The sequence below is a fragment of the Talpa occidentalis genome, unplaced genomic scaffold (assembly GCF_014898055.3).
Source record: "Talpa occidentalis isolate TD23 unplaced genomic scaffold, MPIMG_talOcc4v2.1 talOcc4.11, whole genome shotgun sequence".
Taxonomy (NCBI): domain Eukaryota; kingdom Metazoa; phylum Chordata; class Mammalia; order Eulipotyphla; family Talpidae; genus Talpa; species Talpa occidentalis.
The window spans coordinates 12,871,546-12,896,400 of record NW_023601104.1 but is presented as its reverse complement, the minus strand read 5'-3'; the positions used below and the strand labels follow the sequence as shown (position 1 = coordinate 12,896,400).

Genomic DNA, 24,855 nt, shown 5'->3' with positions numbered 1-24,855 from the left:
ATAAATAAATAAATAAAATATTTAAAAAAAAAAAAAAAGAACTATGTAGAATGTGTACATTCCGTCCACTGTCCTCATGCTCCCCTCCCCACTCTTTATCAACTGTGACCATCCTAAAAGTTTGAATTGGCACCCAACTCTGAAGCAGCACCTCTACTCTAGGTTTAAGCTGGCATCTTATTTATTTATTTATTTATTTATTTATTTATTTATTTATAAGATTTATTTATACAAGCACTGGGTACAGTCAGAGGCGCGGGAGGGTGAGAGAATTCACCAGAGCCAGAGCGGGGAGCAGAACAGGCAGAAGGACCGAAGTACACTGCTGAGGGGAGCAGCGGGCGGCAGGAGAGGTCTGCGCGCCATGTGGGACCCTCGCCAGTGGGTGGCCAGGGATTGAACTGGTGCTGCAGAGGCTGCGGGCAGCTTCGCAACCCAGCGCTCAACCGCTGCGCCACCGGGGAGGCCCTGGCATCTTATTTAGAGGAATAAAAAATTGTTTTTATATCTGTTACCCACTCTTGGAAACATTCTGTGAGGTTTTTGATGGATTTTAGTTTAAGCTTTATTCCCCAGCATTTTCCATGTATATTTTACAACCCCCAAGAAAGGAACCTCAGTCTGCTTTATGTCCTCCGGACTCCTACACTTTTAAAATCAACACTTCTTCGATGACTGTGTACTAGAACACAATCATCTGAAGGTCCTAGAACTGCTAGTATGCCCAGTAGCCTAAGAATGCTCACTGGAGTGAGCCAATAAACAAATCTGTATTGCAGACATTCTCTAATAAACTCACAGGAATCTGGGCAACTGGCCATGCCTACCTTACTTTTCTTCTCTCTATTCCCCACAGTTGGCTCCCACTGGAAGCACTTCCCTTCTCAACTCCATGGCTGTCATTCAGAATCCCGTGAAGGTCTGTGATCAGGTATTTGCCCTGATTGAAAACCTCACCCACCAGATCCGGGAACGGATGCAGGACCCCAAGTCTGCAGGTGCGTGTAAAAACTTCTGTCTCTGGGCCTTCCTGGTGGTTCAGAGGTTAAATTCTCAGCGCTGTCAAGCTATCACCAGCCACTGTGGCATGAGTTCAATCCCCAGTCAAGGAGCTAACCACATGGTGTAGCAGACCTCTCCTGTCTCACCTGCTGCTCCCCTCAGCAGTGTATTTCTGTAGATCCACCTGTTCTGCTCTCCACTCTGTCTCTGGTGAATCCTCTTAACCCCCTACCCCTCTGGCCTATACCCCAGTTCTCGTATGCATAAATAAAATAAATCTTTAAAAAAAAAAACCTTCTGTTTCCCCTTCAAGGTTTCAGGTATGAATGGTTTCTCAGATACGCCTGTGTCCTTTCCTAAATGTGGGGGACAAGGAATTCTTATCTCTCTGGTTCTACTTCAGAGTTGTTAGACGTAAAATCTTTACACTCTATCTTTTCTTCCAGACCTGCAACTCTATCACAGTGAGACACTTGAGCTAATGCTACAGCGTTGGAGCAAGCTGGAGCGTGACTTTCGACAGAAGAGTGGACGCTATGATATCAGTAAGATTCCTGACATTTATGACTGTGTCAAGTACGACGTGCAGCACAATGGGACTCTGGGACTTCAAGGCACAGCAGAGTTGCTTCGTCTCTCTAAGGCATTGGCTGATGTGGTCATTCCCCAGGTGTGTCTCATATAAGGGATCTAGCCTGGGGATAGGGGCATTGGGGAAGGAAGGAGAGAAAAGTTAGAAAGGAGGGGTGGCATCGAGACCAGGAGAAGGAATTAGTTGAGTTGCCAGAATTCTTGGGGTCTACTCTGGCTCTGAGTAAATAGAAGAGACTAACTGAGAGAACCTGGAGAGGGGGAAGCCATGGATATGAAAGAAGCCCTAGATTTGGAGTGAAGCCAGACATGATCTTGGGCCTGGGATTATGAGGCAAGAGGAAAACAAAATTCATTAAGGTACTTATTCCCGGCCTGTGGCCTCTAGGAGTACGGGATCAGTCGGGAGGAGAAACTGGAAATTGCTGTGGGCTTCTGTCTTCCACTGTTGCGGAAGATACTACTTGACCTGCAGAGAACCCACGAGGATGAGTCTGTCAACAAGCTGCATCCCCTGTGAGGGAGGGCTGGGAGGGGTGCTGGATGGAGGGAGGGGCATGTCAGGGAGCCCTTGGGGGAGTCCAGGCTGGGACAGCTCGGGGAACCAAGAATAGAAGGGATCCTGGGATAGAAAGGAGAGAAGTCTTTGAGATGGGCGGAGGGAGTCTGTGTAGGGGTGGGAAGATGATAATCTGACAGTGTGAGTGATTTAGCTATTATCTCAGGTACTCCAGAGGAGTGCTCTCCCCAGGCCGCCATGTTCGAACACGGCTCTATTTCACCAGTGAAAGCCACGTCCACTCCCTACTCAGTGTCTTCCGTTATGGTGGACTTCTTGATGTAAGGATCCTCTTTCTTCCTTCAGCCTGAACATTTTTTCCTAGCTTTTTTTTTTAATCTTCTCCTTATGCAGTTGTTTTGTTTGTTTGTTTTTTTACTGCAAGCTTTCTCTATTTTCTTTGTCTCCCTGCCCATTCCAACTCCCTTGTCTTAGGGTGTTGACTTGCCTCCTCTTATGTTTGGTAGGAGACCCAGGATGCACAATGGCAGCGAGCATTGGCTTACCTTAGTGCCATCTCAGAGCTCAACTATATGACTCAGATTGTCATCATGCTTTATGAGGACAACACACGGGTAAGAAGCTAATAGGGTGGAATAAGGAATGGGCCTTTCTTTCTCCTTCATTCCCTTTTCAAAAAAGTATTTATTTTTTTAATATTTTAAAGATTTATTTATTTATGCATATAAGAACTGGGGTACAGGACAGAGGTGCAGGAGGTGAGAGGATTCACCAGTGACAGAGTAGGGAACAGAACAGGCAGATCGACTGAAATACACTGCTGAGGGGGGCAGTGGGCAAGACAGGAGAGGTCTGCTGCACCGTGTGGGTCAGCTCCCTGGCCCGGGATCAAACTCAGTGGCTGTGGATAGCTTCATAGTGCTGCGATTTAACCCCTTGCACCACCAGGTTGGGGCAGGGGGGCATTCTTATCCTTAGACTGTGAAGAACCCAGCTAGTCATGGCATTTAGGTACAGCAGAGCATCCACGAGGTTCCTACTAGAACAGAAAAAAGTGTTTTGGAATGGTGTTGATGCCACAGTCCTGGCATTAGGGAGGGGATGGAATCTGGGATGATGTTAGAATGAGCCTTTTTCTCTCAAGTATTTTTCACATATACTTTATCTCCACGAAGATATCTTTAAATGTGCTGCTGTAGGCACTGAATTATTGTAGTGAGAATAATTATTGTAGTGAAGGAATGAGGATCATGTAACACTGTAGTCAAAAGGAAATTATAATAGATCAGCCCCAGAATGGGGAGAACACCGAACCCTCAGTCCTGGGAGGATGTTTCTTCCTGAGTTCTTCTCTGTGGTCCCTGCCTGGTCTTCCACCACCACATATAGCTTCTCTAATGCCCCTTCACCTGGTGTTACCCCATAGGATCCTTTATCAGAGGAGCGGTTCCATGTGGAGCTTCACTTCAGCCCCGGAGTGAAAGGCGTGGAGGAAGAAGGCAGCGCCCCAGCTGGCTGTGGATTCCGTCCAGCCTCTTCTGAGGTGGGTCTGAATACCGGGGTTTGGGACTGGGGGATTTAAGAAAGCAGGGGTGGAAAACTTAGAAATAGTACAGCGAGGTAAAAGAATTGAGGGTTCTGGGATGACTAGGAGACTGGAGGCCATTAATTCTTCCTTCCTGTGCCGGTTGAATAGAATGAGGAGATGAAAACAGACCAAGGCAGCATGGAGAACCTGTGCCCTGGGAAGGCATCAGATGAGCCAGACCGGGCCCTGCAGACTTCACCCCTGCCCTCTGAGGGCCCTGGCCTCCCAAGGAGATCACCCCTCATCCGTAACCGAAAAGCTGGCTCCATGGAGGTAATGGGAGGGACTTGGGAGAAAGTGGTGCAAATGCTCATAGGACAATATTCATGTATCCTCTGAATCTTCTTGAGGGGATTCTTGGGACCTTAAAGTCCCCCTGCCACAGTGAATATGTTTTACTTAATATCTCTTTCACAGCTTGTCTCCCAAGAAAGCTCCTTTATGGTGGTTGCTACTTCTGAGATTAAAGACTTGCCAGTGAGAGGTATCTGAGAGAGAAGGATTTTAAGAGATGAGACTGAGGAGGAGGTCTCTGGATGAATTTGAAAAGACAGTTCTTTAAAAGGAAATGTAGTAGAAACAGCATGAACTCTGGGCTAAAATTCCAGACTGATACTTAGAAGCTGTGTGACCTTGGACAGGTAACTTCTGCAAGCCTCAAGTCTTTTTCATCTATAAAATACAAATTATATCCATCTTGTAGATGTCCAGTAAACAGTAACCATAGTAACAATATAATTGATATTAAGAGCCAGGCCCTCTCCATCTCTTTACTGTATTTCAGACAGGAGCAGCTATGTGACACTTTAATCTCTTAGGGTTAGCTCTGCTCTCATATCAGAAAGGGAATCCAGTCTGGAGATTTATCTGTGTTCCCTCTGTTCTGATGAGGAAGTTTATCTGTCAGGTCCTGTGTTTTGCTATTCTTGGAGTTTGTCTCCAGAGCAGGTTCTGTTTCTCTATCCTAGAGGAAGGAACTGCTGTAGACCTCACATTGTTTCCAGCTTCTCCTGGGGGGTTTGTTTTGGTTTTTTTTCCTGGAAAGATTCTTTTCCTCTTTGACCCCATGATTTATCCCTGTCTCAAAGTCTCGGTCTGATTTATGTCTAGCTTTGACAAATAAATCTGTTCACCTGATTCTGTGCCAACTCTTTGTCTTAGAGAAATTGGTCTTTCCGTTTTAGGGCTTGATCAGAAGAATCTGTAATTTATAAAAGTTCGGCCAGAGGTTTTCAGTTCAGGTGTTGAAGAAAGCTAAGACAAACTGTAGTCTCTTTTCTCCTGACCTTTCCTTTTCTTCCTGATTATATTAAGGCAGACTTGAAGTTTTAAAAATGCAGAGTTCCTTTAGGTGAGGCATGCAGCATTTTTCCTTTGCAGTGTAAGCTAACTTAGTGTCCAGAGTACACAGTACCCGAGATTTACAACACCAGGTCACGTGGACAGAAAGGCATGTAATCATCCTTCAATAAACTGCTCCTCCATATCTAAATATCTTCTCCATTCATGTGATCTGCCAGCCTCTTTTGCACTGTTGTGCCTGACCCCCCCCCCCATTTTTCTTTTGCTTTAAGTGTTTACATGACAAGCAAAGGAGAGTTCTCTGCCTATCATCTCTCAGACTTGATTAGATTGACTTCTTTCTTCCAGGTCTGCAGAAAGCTTCCTGTTGTAAGCACATTTCTTCCTTTCAGTTACTAATGCTGCCTAACTGTGGCCCTTTCAGCATGGTGGTTGCCCAAGATAGCCTACTTACTGTTGCAAGAAAATTTTTCTGTTCTTTGGTCACACAGCCTTTCAATGTTAATTTTTTCTCTCCTGGTTCTATCAGTATTGGCAGTGTTATCCTTATTAACTTCAGCCCTTCCTTCTATCCTCTCTTCTCTTCTTGTCATCTCATATTTTTGGACTGTTTTAGAATATGAAATATATGACTTTCATGTCAGCTGTGCCCTAGGCTGCCATTCTCTCCATCCTTATCACTAGCTCTGCCTAAAAGGGCTTTTGGGAGCCTGGGGGCTAAAGGAGCCGTGACCGGCTTTCCACCCGGTCTGATTGCAGGTCATGAACATGCAGTGCACAGGGAACCTGGACCTGATCCCCTTGCGGGGACGGCGCCGCAGGAGGTCAGGAGACCTCCCCCGGCCTTCCCCAGCCATCGGCCTACAGCCCCGGGCTGTGTCCACCACTCACCTGGCGTCCTGCACACAGGTGTCCTTCCCTACCTCATCTTCCTCTCCTGCCTTTCTCTTTGCCTTTTGGGATCTGGGGACTCAAATCTAAGTGGGGTGTGTGTGTATTGGGGGTTGTGTGACTAGGCCCTTGTGAGCTTTTAAGAAATCTTTTTCATGTCTCCAGGAGTGGAGGGATGGGCTTCTTTGTTCAATTAAGAAACTGAGTATTGTGGCAGTGGCCACAGCAGTCCCAGCGAAAGAAGAGAGGGTGGCCAGACTATATTTTTTATTGTAGCTGAATTAATGTGATTGACTTTCTGGGCCCTGCAGAGGGACAGATAAGATGAAAGAAACCTGCTCTCCTGAGAACTGAGAGTGGTTGAATAATGATTTCTCAGATTTGTGATGGGAGGGCTGAGGGGGCAGGCATCTTGGAAATAAAAGCGCTGTCTAGCATAGGAGGATTCCCTGGGCAGTTCCCTCCACAAAGTACACTTTTGTGCCCTTTTCGTTCTTCTTCCTCCATAAAAGTCCTTCGATTCTTCCATACTTTCTGACACAACTTGGCTTTGTAGGGGCAGGAATTCAGGACCTGGGTTTTAGAGTTCTCAGTGGAGGTGGCAAAATGGTAATCTATAGTCCTTCTTCTCCAGGTGCTTTCTGAGACTTCATCCTCAAGACCTGGTGGCTATCGACTCTTTTCATCTTCACGGCCACCGACAGAGATGAAACAGAGTGGCCTAGGTATGGTTCTTCAGCATCTCTCACTTGTTGGGAAGGGGTGTCTGTCTGTTCTTCAAAGTTTTATTGTGGGAAACCTTAGTCATGGGAGTTGGGGTCATCCTGCCTGTGGAACTGTAAGTGGGGCTAGGGAAGAGAAACTGGGAGAAGCCATATTTAGCTGTGAACTTTGATCCCAGGTGATCATTACCAATCCAGGAAGGCGTCTTTTGATTTTCTGCACCAACCCCCATTTCTCTGGCTGAAGGGCATTTTTCTGGCTTCCCCTCTCATTCCTTATCTGTCCCTCCACTCTCTCCCAGACCTTAAGGGGCCATGAAGACTCTGAATCTTCAGAGTGTCTGAGACAAAGCTATAGAGGTACTTGTGACCATAAGTGTCATGGTCCTCATTTGGAGAACTTGTGCCATGTCTTCCTCTGGGATCTATGTTGATTATAGCCCTGCTCTGGCCCCTCCTAACTCCAGGCTGTCCCCTTCATCCTCTCCTAATCCTGTAATTTTTTTTCCTTCCTTCCTGAAAATTGAGGGACAAATCTGAGACTGGTGTAGTGGCGAGGCTTCTCTCGGCACTTTGAGGGAATGTCTCTTGATTTTTTTGATTCCTGGAGAGGGGTGGAGAACATCATTCAACCTTTCCTAAGAACACAGACTGCAGGAAGGACCAAGCCTCAGAGGGTATTGTATTCTTTGGGAGCAGGGGAGTGGTCCATGGGAGGGGCTGTCTCTGATCACAGTGCCTTGGGGTCAGTTACTACAACTGCTGGTTAAAGATAGTCATGTGGGGGCTGGACTTGGTTCCCCTATCTTTCTGTCTTGTCCTATTTACTCTCCCCATTTAGCTACTTTCATTTTTCTGCTGCCTTTGTCCTTGGCTTTAATTTCTTGGCCCCCAAATAGTCAGCATTTGGACTAGCAAGGGGAAGAAAGATTTTGGTAACTTTCCAGGCTAATTTTAGGGAAATAGGTTGCCTTCTAGATCCCTGAAATGAGGTAGATGGTTTTGGGATGGAAAAAAAAAGTGACAAACATCTAGATCTGTAGTCTGGACTTCTTTCCCAGAAACCAGTAAAAACTAGTAGGATGGAAGAGGGGATTATGTGTCTGGCCCAGTTAAGTGGGAGTGCTATCAAGAATAAGACAGAGGTATGGATATAGGGCTGGTAGACAGATGGTTGTGGTAAGGTAGAGACTACCCTCTGAGCTGATCTGAGGACTGGGCAGAGCAGGATTGGCAGAACTGCACAGGAAAATTATTCAGTGGAGGAAGCAAATGTAGAACAAAACTTGGGGTGGTCTGGGATAGAGCCAGCTAGTTTTAGCTTCTCTGAAGAAAAGCAGACGTATTTAGCAACACTTATTACTCTCTGGAACCTTATCCTAGAGGCTGTTTGAGCTTAAAAGGTAGAAGTTGCTGCACATAGTAACAGTTCTGAATTCCAAGGAGATTATCAACCATCTGAGCTCCCTGATTTTTGTGGTAATCCTGGGAGCCCTGAAACCATGGCCCATGTCTGTGAGCTCAAAGGAAACTGATCTCCTTTTCACGCTATCCATCTCCCTTATGAATGTTAAGGGTGTTGGATAAGATGAACTTGGAAACAGAGGGAGAAATTCTACAAACACAGTGTCAGTCTGGTCTCTTGTGCACACTGTCCTCTTGGGCTAGAGTAGGAGATGGGACCATGGAATCCCAACCCTACTCTTGATCTGATATTTGCAACAGTGACTGGCCTGATTTATGTGCTTTAGAGAGTCTCTAAGTGTTTATTTACTCCTCTTATAGGCAGTAGAGTTTTCTTTGAACGTGTGCAAGAGCATCTGGCTTTGAGCATAGTGCTTACAAGACAATAAACTTTTGAAAACAGAAAAAAACAAGTCTTATTGTTGTTTTCTGCTCATCAATTCCTCCTTCTTAGTAGAGTGTGGGGCACATAGTAGGCATATTCTGCATATAATCACCTGATTCTTCACATGCCTTTGAATTTGTGTCCATCTTCTTCAAAATTAGTGCTCTGTTTCTTCTTGATTGGAAAAAAAAAGATATATTTTCTAACTTAACACAGTTGATCTTAGCGTCAGGAGATCTGGGTTCTAGTACAGCTCAGCTTCTAATGAGCTGTATGACTTTGAGCAAATGAGATTCCTTTTGAATCTCAGTTTCTTCATCTCTAAAATGAGAAGGTTGAACTAGATGAACTTTATAGACTAAGTGAGTTTCATACTTTCTTTCTTGAGAACGGTAAAAAGGCCTGAAGGAGGCTAGAAGAGTGCAAGTGTTGTATGAAAAACTTAGGAAGAATTAGAAGAACTTAGGAGAAATTGGAACTTTGGAGAACTTGGCAGTTGAGCTTAGTGTTCAAAACTTAGTCTCTAGTTTCAATAAAAGTTCTTTCCTTTTAAACATGTAAGGGATTAGATCCTTCAAACCCTATATCCAGGGTAAGGAATGCTTAACTAAATCTAGGGAGATTTAGGGGGCAACGTTCTTCTTTTAGCATTTCTGAAAGCCACCTGGAGAGCATAGACTATTCCTTTCAGTAGCTTTGAATCCTCTAATGTGACTAACCCTGTATTTGTAGCAGCCTTTGTATTTGCCCTGTACATCTTCAGGAAAATACCCACTTTGCTTGCCCAGTGTGGCTATGGACAATGGTGAAAACTGTGGTTATGTATAGCGGCCCCATGGTGGTGGCTCTGAATGGCTATGTGTGTGTGTCTTGACGTTGTCTTGTGAAGTTGTGTTTACTTCTGTGTAGTAATTGCAGCTTTGCGTGGCTACTAATACACTCCCGGCCTTGCAGGCTCACAGTGCACAGGGCTGTTTAGCACCACTGTGCTGGGTGGCTCGTCCAGTGCCCCGAATCTTCAGGACTACGCCCGCAGCCATGGCAAAAAGCTACCACCTGCCAGTCTGAAGCACCGAGATGGTATGTGGGTGGGTTTTGGGGGGCAGCTCTTTTCTTCATTTGTCCCCCAGCAAGGATGCAGCTCAAGAACTATTCATGCTTAAGATGGCACAGACGCTAGCCTTATAACAAGTTTTCTTCATAAATTGTAGAGGGGAAAAGAAACCAAGACCCCCTGCACCCCTCCATTTGCATTCCCTCTCTCCATACAAGTATGACTTATTTTTGCTTATCCCTTCATAATCTCCCACATATAGCCCTGCTACATCAATTAACTCCACCTTCGTATTCTTTCCTGGATTCTGGCCTGTAGGGTAAGGACCAAGGAAAATGATCCATGGTCAGGAAGTATGTAGTGGAAGCTTGACTGAAATCTAGGAAATCGGGGATGAGGATGTTGCTCAGCTAAAATGCTATGACAGGGAAGATGATCATGGAATGAGGTTGGGGGAAGGGATGCCAGTTTCTATGGAGATCAGAAAAATTATCAGAAAAATGATGTGGTGGTAAAATTAGGGTTGTCTGTGGGGTCGTGTAGTGATGGAGATGGCACATGGATTCCCAAGAGGAGATTATACCAAAGAAGAAGATTAAAATGCAGTAGTGAGGGATCTGAGAGATGGGAGTGGGAGCAATTTATGTAACTAACTGTAAAGGAGCAGGGTATATTGTATGCAAATTTCAGAGCAGAGGGTGGGGTAGGGTGGGTATAATCCCCATGCTGTCTTTTCTCCCCAGAGCTCTTGTTTGTCCCGGCCGTAAAAAGATTTTCTGTGTCGTTTGCAAAGCATCCGACTAACGGTACGTTTGCTTCTGACTCAACATCATTCCTCTTCACCATGTCATCTCCAGATACTTAACCTCTGAGTTCTGAAACTAACTTTGCCTTTCCTTTCACTGTGTTGACACCTCGCTTTCACTGTCTCTGAGTGAACCACTAAATGTCTCCTGACTCTGACATATCCTATGTGACAAACAGCCGTGGCTGCAGCCTGGCTGCCCATTCCTGTGGTAACTCAGTGTCTTACTTCCATAGTCACTATCATCACCATTGTGTCACTTTTTTCAGTATCATCACCAAAACATTAATTATACCACTCCCTTTCCTATCACATGACTGCTGGGCTTTATACAAACATGATAATGGTTCTCAGGAAGAGAATAGTATTTCTTAGATCATCCTCATTTCTTTCTCTCTCTCTCTCTCTTTTTAAACTCCCAGACCTCAGCATATATAATTGCTGTTTTTTTTATCTTGCTGTTTTTTTCTTCAACACTTTTGTGGGGCTGGATGACTAGTTGGTTTCTCTTTTGGAGCAGTGCTACGGTTTCCAACTCTCAAGCCCAATGTAAGGGCGTTAGTCTTAAGTATATTGTCTCCCATCTCCGTATATTCCTGTCTCCTGCCATTGTGTTTATTTTATGTGGCTCTTGTGCTCCTGACATCTGCTTTATGTTACTACTAACCTAGTACCTGGGCCTAGAAAACAGGAGCCCAGACTGATGTGGGATACAAGAGGAAAAAAAGATAAGTTAGCCAGTAGTAGGGGAAGGGTAAAGGATTGTACCTTGAGATTTTGCATGTGGTTTCCACATAGCCCCATCCTACCTGTGACACTGCTGTCTCAGAGAAGCTTGGTGAAGAGTTGAGAAGCTTCCTAGGGTCTCTGGGGGAGTTTAGGAATGAATACTATTTCAAGAATATTGAAGATCTGGGTCTGCCCACACGAAGGTGGGAGAGTTTAGAGATCTGTGTAAACCAACAACTCAAGGACTATGGTCTCTGTCCAATATGGGAGGGGAACCCAGGGCTTGCTCCCTGTTTTAGGTTTTATATCCTTAGTTTTTCTCTGTGTTGTTTCATTCCTTCATGGTAAATCCAGTTTTGTTAGATATGGTTTGCTTTTCTCTAAGAATTACTACTCACTGAGGGAGGTAAAATTAACCTGGCTTCCCTGACTGTGAAAACCTCTAGGTGCTGATTCCCTGTTCCTTAGCCAGTGGCACCTGCTAGATTTTAGCCCATCCAGACCACACCTCTCACCTTGGCATTGCTGAACTCTCTCCTTAGGTTTGACTAGTTTATACTTGCTAAGTGTATACTCCCATTCTCCACCCCAATCTTGTTTGTGCCTGTGACAGGAACTCCCCATTCAGAGTGGTATGGCTATGCCTACACAGTTAGCTTTAACCTCTTCTCGACTTCACTTGTCACCACAGTCATCTCCAGAGAAAATCACTTGCACCAAACCCAACTTGACAGCCTGGGATTTGGACTTAAGGGGCATGTAATTTAGAGTACAGATGATGGGCCACTGATGTAGAGCCAAATCATACATCTTAGTACTTAAGGCTCTATGAGAAAAGATTTAAATTCATAAAACAGATCCTTAAGTCTATATATAGTTCCCTGAAGCCTTGGTTAATAGCCTCACCAGCTGAAGAAAATAAAAATTAATTATTTTATCAAAAGGAGGAGAGGAAGGAAGACCTGAACAAGTCAGGTCTAATGCAGGAGAGCAAATTTGAGGTCTCCTCCAACACCCCCTTCCACAGGGGTCTTCTGGCCTTTGTTCTTTTTGTACTTAAACTTGGCGGCTTAAGAAGCCAGAATTGGGTTATACTTGTTGGGAAAAATTTAGGAAAAATTTAGAGCTTTTATTTCTCTTGTTGAAGATTATCTAGATTTAATTTGTCTATCAAGACAATATGAGGGCTATACCCATGACTAAAGCTTGCTTCACTGACCCAGAAATTGCAGTGGATGCTCTGTCTGAAATTATTTGTGGGTGATTAGTCACAACAGTGTGCCAGCTTACTGTTCCATCATCACTACTTCCTTACCATGATGTCTGGATTAGAAATAGCACGGACCTCGTTTTGGAAAGGAGGTGAGGCAATATCACCTCCTTGCTTTGATGGGAAAACATCTCCCACTCCATCTCTGCCTCTATTTCTGATAAGCTTCTGTCACATTCTACAATTATATCAAGTACACAAGTATGGCCCTTTACTCAGCTACATGCAGAACTCACCAAAGTGAACTAATACAGCGAGAAAGGGACTGACTCACCATCATCCAGAATGTCAGGGTGTCCCCACTGGATTTGCCAAACCATTATCTTGTAGGGACCAACACAACTGTGTGACTGTTGATACAGTTAGTACTCACCAGACTAGCCTGGGTAGAGGCTGACACCTCTCCTGATATCCAAATTAGAGTCTCCAGAAGCCATAATCTCGTGGGATCACCATGTGGAACCAGTTCTGGCATGGAAGTTCTGAGCAGTCATCCTCAGCTGCCTTAATTCTTCCTTCTCTATACCAATACCCTATCATCAGGTCTTAAATCCCATACCTTTCCCCCAAGATCTTTTTCCTACTGTTCTTCTTATAACCCTTTTCACTGCCTTCAACCTTTTGTGACTAAATTGCATATATCCACAAAGTTTGCCAATCAGCTAAAATAGTGAGCAGTTCAGGATCACAGTTTTTCCACTCGTCGACTGAACAAAGTACAGTTAGACTCACCAGCAGTGGGAAGAAAATTTTAAATTCTCTAACTTTTGGCTTTGTGATAGATGCAGTATCTCCCAAATGCTGAAATTTAGCAAACAGTATTTTCAATATGTGTATTTGAGCAAGAGTAAAGGATAATTAATCAAGATTGGCATTTTCACATATTGATTTCATTTTTACATGTTCTGTTTTAAAGGACTCCTATACCTGCCAATCTCCTATGCAAGCTGCCTAATTCCACCAGCCTTATCTGTGGCTCTCTTATAGTCTAGTCCAGAGAACCTTTAAGAGCCCTTTTAGCTTAAAACTTTATCTTGGGGCCTCCCCGGTGGCGCAGCGGTTGAGCGCTGGGTTGCGAAGCTGCCCGCAGCCTCTGCAGCGCTGGTTCGATCCCCGGCCACCGGGCGAGGGTCCCACATGGCACGCAGACCTCTCCTGCCGCCCGCTGCTCCCCTCAGCAGTGTATTTTGTTACTCTGCCTGCTCTGCTCTCCCCTCTGACTCTGGTGAATTCTCTCACCCTCCCGCGCTTCTGACTGTACCCAGTGCTTGTATAAATAAATAAATAAATCTTTAAAAACAAAAACAAAAAAAAACCACAAAACTTTATCTTGATACCCTTAACCATTCTTGACCCACTTCTCTGAGTAACCCTCATCTCCATCCCAAACTCATAAATATCTCATGCCTTTTTCCTAAGAAGCAGGTCCTAAGTAGGGTTTATCCGAAAAGATCAGGGACCCTGGAGCCAATCCACCCCCGACTCAGAATATGACTGCTATCTGCAAGCCCTGACTGAATTATGTGCAATGAGAAAGGAGAAGGCCTTGTTGTATGATGAGCTCTCATTAGCCTCTTCTTGTAGACTCACTGTGTGATGCCAGCATTCTTCTTTCCTGCAAGAGATACCCAATGGCTTTGACCATCTCTGCTTCTCTCTTAGCTCACCTTGGAGCTGAGTGGTCCCACCTCTCAGTAATGCTTGTGCCAGTCAGTACCCCCCTCAATGTCTCTCCCTCTTCTCTTTCTTTATCTTTGTGCTTCCTGCCGTGGTCCCCCCACCCCCTCCAGAGCTGCTGGATGACCAGCACCCTGTGGTCCGGTTGCTGCGCAGTTTTTCCTCAGACTGCTCAGGGGGCCGGCCAGTCTCCTTGGATGCCACGCTGGCGCATCACCTGCACCAGTGCTCCTACCACCTGCGCCTCTTCCGGAACTGGCTGCGCTCAGGCCAGGATGACCCCGAGTGCCTCTACGGTACCCCCTGCCACCAAGCTGGCTGCTTCCACTACCCTGGCTGGGACTGACTGCTTTGCTTATTGCACTTCTGGCAGGAGAGAGCACCTGTTCCTTTCTCCTGTTTAGCCTAGGTCATGTGACTTGCATTTAGTTGCTTGGATGGGATTGGGGCCAGACTGCCTGGTAGCTATAGCATTGGCTGCTCATCCCCTTCCTGTTCTCCTTCCTCACTGCCTCCTAATGTTACCCATTCCCAGTTCTGTTCAGTACAGGAATAGTCTCTTGCCCTGGAATCTGTTCTGATCTCTATAATGCTCTACCACTAGCGTCTTCAATCCATATGTTTTTCTAGCCACACCAAGGAGCTAATGACTGTATCTCTCCTGACCTCCTGCCACTTGAGTATAGGGGGGATATTAATGCACAACTGAATCCTTGAAGCAAGCAAGGGCCAAAGGTTAGATGATCAGGTACACTCCTTTTGAGTTACAGGTTATAGTCTCTGGTGAACAGAAAGCTATGTCTTATGTAGATGCTGCTGTCCTATCTACCATTATTCCCTTTGAATGGGTTTAAAGGAGGCATGGAGAAGATTGGGATGTGTGCTTCTTGAACCTCCAGTGGGGACATGTTTTTCATCAGCAGTCCATAGGATTAGGGTTACACATTCAGATTTACCCTTCACTCTACCCATAATGAGGTTGTTGGGTCCAGAGTAGAGAATCAGTATTTACTCTTTTTTCTGGGGGTGGGAAGGTGCTCCTCATTTTCCTGATGGAATAGAAATCATAGCAAGTCTGGAGTCTTCTAGTGAGAGAAGAAGGAAATAGCTTTGATGTGATAGAAATGACCAAGAAAGAACTTCCATCCCCTAGCCTGTTCATGCATGTGGTTTTCCCGGGCTGAGCTTCATGTGTATTGCATGTCTTCTAGCTTGCTTTCAGATATTCTAGCCTTTTTACCCATATCCTAAATCTGCATGAACCCTTCCTCAGATTTCATGCCCTCTTCTTTAATCTGGTTCTCTTATACATGGTCCCTGAAATCTACTGTTTCTTCCCAGCTCCATGACCTCCCTATTTCATTTTAGACCAACAGTTTCACCCCTTTCCTCTGGCCCTTTGTTTATACCCCCAGAGAGAGTAAGAGCAATGTAGCTGTTTTCCCTACCTATTGGGATTCTATTGATTTTTTTCTGTGGGACTTGCAGGCTCTCCATAGATAGAATGAGAGGTGATTTGATTCACATGGAGGCCTCAGTAGGGTAGACTTTTCAGGGAATTGGGAGGTGAGAGGAACAGATTCCTATTGGGGTTCTAAATAATTCCCTCTCCTGAGAATCTTGGATACCCCATACTCCAAAAGCCACGGACTCTTCTGGTGGCTCTTAGGGACTCTCCACTCTTCCTTGGCCAGTTGTGGTATATCTGGCAAGAATAACATTGACTTTGCCCATCTCTTTTATAACAGGATTTGAAGGGTGCTCCATGGTGCCTACGATCTACCCCCTGGAAACACTGCATAATGCCCTTTCCCTGCGTCAAGTGAGTGAATTCTTAAGCAGAGTCTGCCAGCGTCACACTGATGCTCAAGCACAGGCTTCTGCAGGTATGAGGAATATTCTCATCTTGTGTCCCTATCACTGCTCGCACTTCTATACTTCCTAGAAAATGAATAATAAATTTAAAAGATAGATACTCCAAAAATACACAAAAGTAGACTTAAAAAATATTTAGTTGCGGGCCTCCCCGGTGGCGCAGCGGTTGAGCGCCCGGTTGGAAAGCTGCCCGCAGCCTCTGTAGCGCCGGTTCGATCCCCGGCCACCGGAGGAGGGTCCCACATGGCGCACAGACCTCTCCTGCCGCCCACTGCTCCCCTCAGCAGTGTACTTTGGTCCTTCTGCCTGCTCTGCTCCCCACTCTGGCTCTGGTGAATTCTCTCACCCTTCTGCCTTCTGACTGTTCCCAGTGCTTGTATAAATAAATAAACAAACAAATAAATAAATAAATCTTAAAAAAAAAAAAATATTTAGTTGCATAAGGCCACTCAATATTATAGAAGTATTGTTCCTTCCCAAGTCAATTTGTAAATTTAATGTGATCCCAAGAAAATTCTGAAGTTCTCATTGAAAAATAAATAAGCAAGGGCCTCCCTGGTGGCACAAGGGGTTAATAAGCACAGCACTGTGAAGCTATCCGCAGCTTCTGCAGCATGAGTTCGATCTCCGGCCTGCCACGGAGCTACCCACATGGCGCAGCAGACCTCTCCTGTCTCTGCCTGCTGTTTCCCTCAGCAGTGTATTTTAATCTGTCTGTTCTGTTCTCCTCTCTGTCTCGGGTGAATCCTCTCACCCTCGCACCTCTGGCCTGTACCCCAATTCTTGTATGCATGAATAAATAAATCTTTTAAAAAAAAGAAAAATAAGCAAGATAGCCAAGAAAACCCTGAAAATAAGAGCAATAAAGGGGTAATAGCCCTACCAGGTTTTAAAATGTTCCATAAAATTTGTATAATGAAAATAGTATAATGCTGGTATGTGAGTAGACAGAAGGACCACTGGAAAAAAAAACAGAAAATACAGAAATAGATAAAATTAGCATTTCAAAATACTGGAGAAAAGAGACTTTTTAATAAATAGAGTTGAATAACCAAATAATCATTTGATAAAAATTAAAACTGAGTCCATACTTCATGCCAAGATAAATTCCATATGAATCAGAGATGAAAGTATAAAAGTTAAACCATGCAGTAGATAGCTCCAAAACCCTTTCTTCAACAGAAACACACACACAAATCAAGCAAAACCATCAGATTCAACTTTGGCAGAACTCTGGAAGACAGTGAAAGGTTTTCACCAAACAGGAGAATGCTGAGTCAAGAAAGAGGTGACCTGAAAATGGCAAGAACATTTTCCCTTGTCCCATCCCATCCCCCTTTCCACCTTGACAGCAGTCTAGAAGATGGCAGTCCATATTCTCAGTGTGGGGCTGTGTTCCCTAGATCCAGAGGGAGTAGAAGAGACTTTATTAAAGAATTGTATTTGTCTGGTCTGTCTTGTCTGTTGGGTACCTAAAAAACTGACACAGGCTGCTTGCCTTTGTTTCACCTAACATGGAACTCCCTTAGGGCAGAAAAGTGTCTGTGCAGAGTATTTTCTTTAAAACATAGAACAAGAATTTCTTTGGAAAATGAGGGCGTTTGAAAGCACCCATGGGGCCTCCCTGGTGGCTTAGGGGTTAAGTTTCAGGGCTATCACCACTAAGGCCTGAGTTTGATGCCCAGCCAGGGAGCTGACCCACATGGCACAGCAGACCTCGCCTGTCTCACCCACTGCTTTTCTCAGCAGTGTATTTCTCAGTAAATCTGCCTCTTCTTCTCCTCGCTGTGTGTCTGGTGAATCCTCTCACCCCCCGCATCTCTGGTCAACACCCTGGTTCTTTTATGCACATGTCTAGGGAAGGACATATGTACAGAAAAGATGTGAGAAGACCCTAAGCTTTAACCTCTGGCTGAATGTAAATAGTCTGGCAATGTCTTGAAGGAGTCTTCAACATAGAACTTATGTGCAAAGACTGGGAGAGCTCCCCCCTTTTTTTTTTTAAGATTTATTTATTTATGCATACAAGAACTGGGGCACAGGCCAGAGGTGTGAGGGGTGAGAGGATTCATCAGAGGCAGAGTGGGGAGCAGAACAGATGGATTGATTGAAATACACTGCTGAAGGGATCAATGGGCGAGACAGGAGAGGTCTGCTGCACCATGTGGGTCACCTGCCTGGCCGGGGATTGAACTCATGCTGCAGTGGCTGTGGATAGCTTCATAATTCTGTGTCTTAACCCCTTGAGCCATCAGAGAAGCCCCTAGTTCTTTCTCTTCACTTCCTCTTCCCTCTCATTCTTTCCATTTCCTTTCCCTGCCCTTCTTTTGGTTGCTGGGATCAAAAATTCCTGTCAAAACACTAGCTGAACACAACCTATAGGAATAGAGACTTCAGAGATTACACATATCAAAAAGATATACTTTACAAGAATCGTTTAGAAAAGCCACTAAACAAATTACAATAGCCCATGATAAAACAGACCCTAAGGTTTCATATGTAATAGCAAAAGTCTGTAAGTTTCTCCCCTAAGTTCCAAAACAAGACAAAGGTACCCACTTTCACCACTGCTGTTTAGTATTATAGTGGAAGTTACAAGCAGAGCAGTTAGGTAAGGGGGAAAAAAAGCATCCAAATGGGAAAGGAGAAAGTAAAATTATCTCTATTTGTAGAAGACATAGTCCTATAGAGAGGAAAAAATAACAAAGAATCCTTTGAACTAATGAACAATTTTAGCATAGTTGTGGAGTTCAGGATCAACTCAGAAAAATCAGTTGTATTTCTGTACACCAGCAATAAACAATTCAAAAAGGAAATTAAGAAAATAGTAACCCCCCAGAGTTACAGAGTTATGTAAATGACTAGCAAATTCCAAAATTTGAGGAAAAAAGAACTAATTTGTGTCCCACAATAAAAAAGAAAAGAGAACAAAACCATTTACAATAGCATCCCAAAAAATAAAATATAAGGGAACAAATTTGACCAAGAAGTTTAAAGTCCTGTGTACTGAAAACATTGCTGATAAAAAATACTTAAATAAATGGAAAGACAGCCTGTTTTCATGCAGATGGTATAATATGAAGATGCCAAAATGCCCCCTAAGTAATCTATGGACTAAGTGCAATACCTATAAGAATCCCAATATATTTTTTTTTCAGAATTGGAAAAACTGATCTTTAAATTGATATGAAATTGTTTGAGGACCTGGATAGCTAGAATAAATATTAAAAAAGAAAAAGTTGGAGAAGTCACACTTTCTGATTTTAAAAAAGTACGGAATCAAACAATAGTACTGCTATAAAGTTAAACAGATAGACCAATGAAATAGAATCAAGAGTCAAAAAATATAGGTTTAATCATTCTAAAATACAAAGAGCTTTAATATATCAAGAAGGGAAAGACTCAAAGTGAGAATACATATGAAATGATACTCAACCTTCATCATAAGAGATACTCATGTTGGCACAGGTGGTTAAGACGCAACCTATGAAGCTCTCCACAGCCACTGCAGCACAGGTTCGATCCCTGGCCAGGGAGCTACCCACATGGTACAGCAGACCTCTCCTGTCTTGCCCACTGCTCCCCTCAGCAGTGTATTTCAGTCAGTCTGCCTGTTCTGTTCCCCACTCTGTCTCTGATCGTCTCATCCCCTGCACCGCTGCCTGTACCCCAGCTCTTGTATGCACAAATAAATAAATGTTTAAAAAAAAAGAGATACACATGTTAAAACTACATTAAGACATCATGTCTCACCTGTCAGATTGGGAAGAAACTAAAGTTTAACGCACATTCTCTCTCTTTTTTTAAAAAAAGAGGGCAGTGTTTTTAACTTAAAAAAAAAAATTACCCTCTTCCAAACCTCCTCTCCAGTCACCCCAACCACATGAAATTTTAATGTCACAGATATACCACATATCTTGTTTATGTGTTGTGGTCATTTGGTGAGCCACAAGCCAGTGGAACATCTTTTTTCACCCTCACCAAGGACCAATTTTGTTGAGAATGCATGGTCTAGGGTAAGAAAAATGCAAGGTAGGCCTGTGGCATGGTAGAATAGAAAATAACACAGTGATCAATATGGCAAAATGTTAATATGTTAATGTGTTACATGTAGATGAGTGTACTGGTATTGCTTTATTAGTTTTTGTACTAGTACTTAAAACTGCTTTAAAAATATTTGAAAATATTCCTATAAGAAGTTTAAAATATTAAAAATGATTTGTGTGAAGGGGCCTAGGAAATTCTAGTTCTCAGCCTGAGCAAGTGTTAATTGGTTCTCACTTTAGTTGTGAACCTGTGGCTCTTGAATTATTCTTCATATGCTTTTTTTTTCTCCTTCCCTCTTTCTCCCCAAACTTTCCAGCCCTCTTTGATACTATGCACAGCAACCAGGCTTCTGATAGCACATTTTCCCCACCCCGAACTCTTCATTCACCCACCCTACAACTTCGGCAACGCTCTGAGAAGCCACCTTGGTGTAAGTAATCCATTTGGAACTGCCTAGACAAATGCCAAAAGGGATGGAGGGATTGGTGAATGAGAAACCCATCACAGCAGGGAAAAGAAGATAAGAGTTAAAAGACCAAAAATAACCATTTGGGAAAGCTGTCTCATCTGCTGTCTTCAAGATAAGGGGAGGATGTTTCCACTGCTTTGTTACATCTGTCCTCCCTGTCCCCTGTATCTCACTGTAGAGACACCAAAAGATCATGGCCCATTGGCTACTTTGGGGAGAAAGGATGGAGACTTCATTTTCAAACCTCCATTTGGTTTCTATAGCTTTCTCAAGTAAAGATTACTAGAGAGGAAACCTTGTCATCTAAACCTAATGCTGCTTTTCCCATCTCTTCTTTATAATTTCTAGCCCATCACTAATTATTCTTGGTCACAATGTAAACAGGGATCACAAGGAGTTTTTAGGGTAATTGTAGGGAGGGGTAGATAGCAGTGGTAATCAGTGGGGAGATAAGACATTGGTAATGGAAAAATCCTTCCCTTATTCATCCTGCTCCCAGGAAATAACTGAAATCAAACATGGCTTTCGTTACTTTGCTTGGATAATATTGAAGCAAATATTCATATTTCAGCAAGGATGTAAACACTTATGGAATTTTGCCTTCTTCAGGTACCCTATTTTCAGAAGAAACTTTTCTTCCTGATTCCAAGAATTATCCTGGATTTCAGATTATTCTACACTTACCATTCTTCCTTTACCTTCTCCTGAAATGTTTAGAGGTTCTGTGCTCCTGAAATCTTATCCTCATCTTTTTTCTCCGACTTCTTTGCTGGAATCAAAACACTAACTGAAATTAAGGCTACTGCTATTTTTGCGTGAACTCAGCTTACCCTCCTCTTTTTTTTTTTTTTTTAATCTAGACCTTTGACTCAGAATAAGGTATATAGCTTCATTGGTGAAGAATTCCTACAGGGTCTGCCTAAGCTAAAAAAGGCCTTATTGGCCCAAAACCATGTTTCTCTCCTTTCTTTTTTTCCTGCCTGAAGCAAGCCTTTTGAGATCCTTCACAGAAAAGAGATAACTGGCATACCTTAAACTAAATGACTGAACGTTTGCAGAATCAGACTTGCCAGCTTTCCTAGATTTTCTTAGATGAGAAGATGTTCATGTGTTCCCTGTTTACACAATCTATTATTGTAACATAGTGCTTTAAATATGAAGTTACTCTATCATGAGTACATAGGATATTTACAAAAGGAAAAGTAAATAAATACCCTTCTGAAGGTTAATGTAGTAGAGGTTGGGGTAGGAATTGCCCCACAATGTAATTGAAGACTCTGAGTCTTCGTTGTACTAAGTTAGGATCTGGAAAATTAATTTTTATATCTTATGTATATAATATATAATCCAGAATCTGTAACCTTATATGTGCCAAGACTTAGAAGGTCTTAACTTTGAATTGATGGAAGGATTTCAGGGTAAAGTCTAAGAATCCCAGAATTATATATAAAGATTAGCGTGACTATTCATATGAACATGGGAAGATTGTCCATGATTTTCATTAGCATTTCGAAGGGATCAGTGACCTCCAAAACAGTTAATGTTGTAATTTAGAGATTCCATGACAGTCTTCCATTTTCTGGTAACTAATTTTCTTTCCTACTGTTTTGATTCAGTTTTCCTACATTCTCCTGCTTGCTTGTCTCTTGCCCAGAAATATGTTGATTGCTTTTAAGAAATGGCTCTTAATAGAAGTTCCATATCAGATTTAATTGGGAGTGTTTCCATAAAATATATTACCCCTCTCCCTCCTCCTTCAACACCCTTACCTTAACCTACAGAATTAGAATCTCTGGAGATAAATTGTTCATATGCTTCCAAATTAGCAGTCAAAGCCTATTTGAACTGGGATGTGGGTACATTTGCAAAAAGGGTAAAGTGGCCTTTGGCACTCACTCCTGAAGTCACTGACATAGTATTATTTCTGCAATATACATTAGGCCAGAGCAACAATTCTGGGCTAATTTAGGAGTCTCTTGCATAACTTAGGGGAGAATTCAAGCCCTCTCTCCCCAGGACATGAATGTCCATCTCTTTTGACTATTTCTTTTGAACTACATACATAGAATAGAGTCTACTCTTCCAGCCTGTCTGACATACTCTCCTGACTTTGTTTTTACAGACAGCAGTGGCCCTTCCAGCACTGTGTCCAGTGCTGGCCCTTCCTCCCCTACTGCAGTGGATGGTAACTGCCATTTTGGCTTCAGTGATCATCCCTCCTTAAGCTCACATGTGACTGAAGATTGTCAAGACATTGGGCTTCTTCAGGAGACCCCTGGGAATGGAGCCCAGGAGCTCCCCATAGAAGGGGAGCAAGAACCTTTTGAACCAAACCAGTCTCCACAGGAGCCATCTGTGGAGACTAGCCAGCCATGCCAGAGAGTTACTGAGGAGATCAGCCAGTCATGCCAGGAAGTCCCTGACATCAGCCTGCCACACCAGGAGACCCCTGAAGAAGTCAGCCATCCATGCCAGGAGGTCCCTGACATCAACCGGCCATGCCAGCATAACCAGGACCATGTTAACCAGACATGTCAGGAGGTCCCTCAGATCAGCCAGCCATGCCAGAATGTCAGCCAGCTGTGCCAGAAAGTCTCTGAGGAAGCGTTCCAGGTTTGCCAGAAGACCCCTGAGGAGGTCATCCAGCCATGCCAGGGAGACCCTAGGGAGGTTGGCAGGCTGGTCCATGGGTTCCCTATAGGAGCTAGTAACTTGCAACAGGAAATCCTTTTGGAAATTGGTAAGCCCACCCAAGAGGTCTCTGAACAGCTCAGCCAGCCATGTCAGGGGTTCTCTGGGGAGGTTGGCAGGCTGGCCCAAGAGGCTTCAGCAATCAATCTGTTGTCTCAGAACATCCCTGAGGTTGACAATCCATCCCAAGAGTTCCCTGGAGAGAATGATCTGCAGGTCCAGGAGGTCCCTGATAAAGTTAATCAACGTTCCCTAGTGGTCCCTGAGGTGACCTACCTACTGCCTGGAGAGGATATTCCCGAAGCCCAGGATCCAAACCCTCAAAGCCAGTCTCTACTCCATGACCAACACGCATCCTTTCCACCAGCAACGTGTGATTAATCATTTTCTCATTCGTGGTGTCACACTATACCAGCCACTTGAGTTAGCAACTTTTTCTCTTGGCTAACTCACCTGCCAGCATAAGGCCTTGGGCCTCATCAGAGGTATCTGAGGAAGCACTCCTCTTGGTATGAAGCACACCTGTGCCCAAGCTGGGCTTGGGGAGGAGCCAATTCATGCCCATTGACTCCTCACCTAGCTTTTAGACTTGAAAAGATTTCCTTCAAGGGGTGGGTTGGTCTGTCATTACCCAACCTCCTCAGCGCATCGCAGGAAATCCCAGATTGTTAAAGGAAATGCCACTTAAATGCTGAAGACACCATCTGAGCACAGCAAGTTCAAAATGGGACTCCATAGTCTCCGCTTTTCCTGGGGAAATACAGTTTCTCAAGCTGCCCTTAGACCATATGTGCATTCAGGGGGACTCTTGTCTTTGCTAGCACTCCTCAAGTGGACCTGTGATGGTTCTCTGCAATGTTTAGGGAAAAAAAGAGTCCCCTTCCCAAATAAGCATAAATCATGGCCAGTAATCTTTAGACTGGGCTTGTGGGTATTTTCATATCATCCTTAAGTGTCCTCTCTGCCCCAGTCCTATTCATCTGGGTAAAAGCTCTTGAGAAAAAAAAGAGATTGCTGTGAAAATTCCAGAATAACTGCTTAAAAAGGCTTTGGGGGTTCTTGGCCAATCTGTGAAGTTGGGCCTCCTTTTACTGTGGGGCTACTTGTTTTAGGAGATGATGTAGTAGAGAGAATCATGTTCTATTTTAAGCAATCATCAAAGATCAATATTGTACAGACACGAGCAAAGAGCAAATATACATATATATGTATATATAACATACATATAATATATATGTATATACACATAACATATACATACACATATACATACATATATATATTTCTGTAGGAGGGCTAGGGACAGATTTGGCCAAAGACCAAAGACTCCAGTGTCCCCAAGAGGTTTGCCCTTACATCGTTGTGTTTTGGGGGCCAGGTGTGATTATGAAGCTTTTCCCAAAGATATGGGGGTGGGTAGGAGGGGTAATGTGGTCACTGGAATGGGAGGCCGGAACATTATGAGTGCTCAATAAATTTGAAATAATGAGAATGGTAGTGGTGGTGATAATGTCCTTGTGAATTCAAGAATGAATATGACCGTAAGTCAGTCATATCTGTAGTTGAATTAACCTGAACCACTCAAAGAAATTGTAGTTGAACAGAAAGGGGCTATAAAAATATAGAGATCATGAGGTCCTATGGCAGTCAGCTCACTATCCCAAAAAAAGTCTTAAATAAGCTGTTTTCAGGGGAGAGAGTTTCTCTCTCTGTGGAGCACCAGAGGCTATATATACCTTCCCACCAGATTCTTAGAGTCAACCCCTTAATTTT

General features: G+C 43.7%; 1 protein-coding gene across 12 annotated transcripts in view; it reads left to right on the top strand.

Annotated features, from left to right (window-relative positions):
• PPIP5K1 (diphosphoinositol pentakisphosphate kinase 1) overlaps positions 1 to 24,569 on the top strand; it is a 33,279-nt gene extending 8,710 nt beyond the window's left edge. The window contains exons 18-31 of one of the 12 annotated variants that reach the window (XM_037502351.2): positions 857 to 998; positions 1,449 to 1,672; positions 1,982 to 2,085; positions 2,319 to 2,433; positions 2,620 to 2,727; positions 3,540 to 3,656; positions 3,810 to 3,974; positions 5,763 to 5,912; positions 6,529 to 6,619; positions 9,420 to 9,545; positions 10,263 to 10,325; positions 15,749 to 15,886; positions 20,239 to 20,352; positions 22,514 to 24,569. In XM_037502351.2, the coding sequence (XP_037358248.1) occupies positions 857 to 998; positions 1,449 to 1,672; positions 1,982 to 2,085; positions 2,319 to 2,433; positions 2,620 to 2,727; positions 3,540 to 3,656; positions 3,810 to 3,974; positions 5,763 to 5,912; positions 6,529 to 6,619; positions 9,420 to 9,545; positions 10,263 to 10,325; positions 15,749 to 15,886; positions 20,239 to 20,352; positions 22,514 to 23,463 (2,607 nt within the window). In that variant the 3' untranslated portion in view covers positions 23,464 to 24,569. Of the gene's footprint in view, positions 1 to 856; positions 999 to 1,448; positions 1,673 to 1,981; positions 2,110 to 2,318; positions 2,434 to 2,619; positions 2,728 to 3,539; positions 3,657 to 3,809; positions 3,975 to 5,762; positions 5,913 to 6,528; positions 6,620 to 9,419; positions 9,546 to 10,262; positions 10,326 to 15,748; positions 15,887 to 17,057; positions 17,293 to 20,238; positions 20,353 to 22,513 lie in introns of those variants that run through there. The other 11 variants (XM_037502350.2, XM_037502355.2, XM_054701075.1 and 8 more) reach the window with 11 other exon arrangements.
• The last annotated feature ends 286 nt before the right edge of the window (positions 24,570 to 24,855 follow it).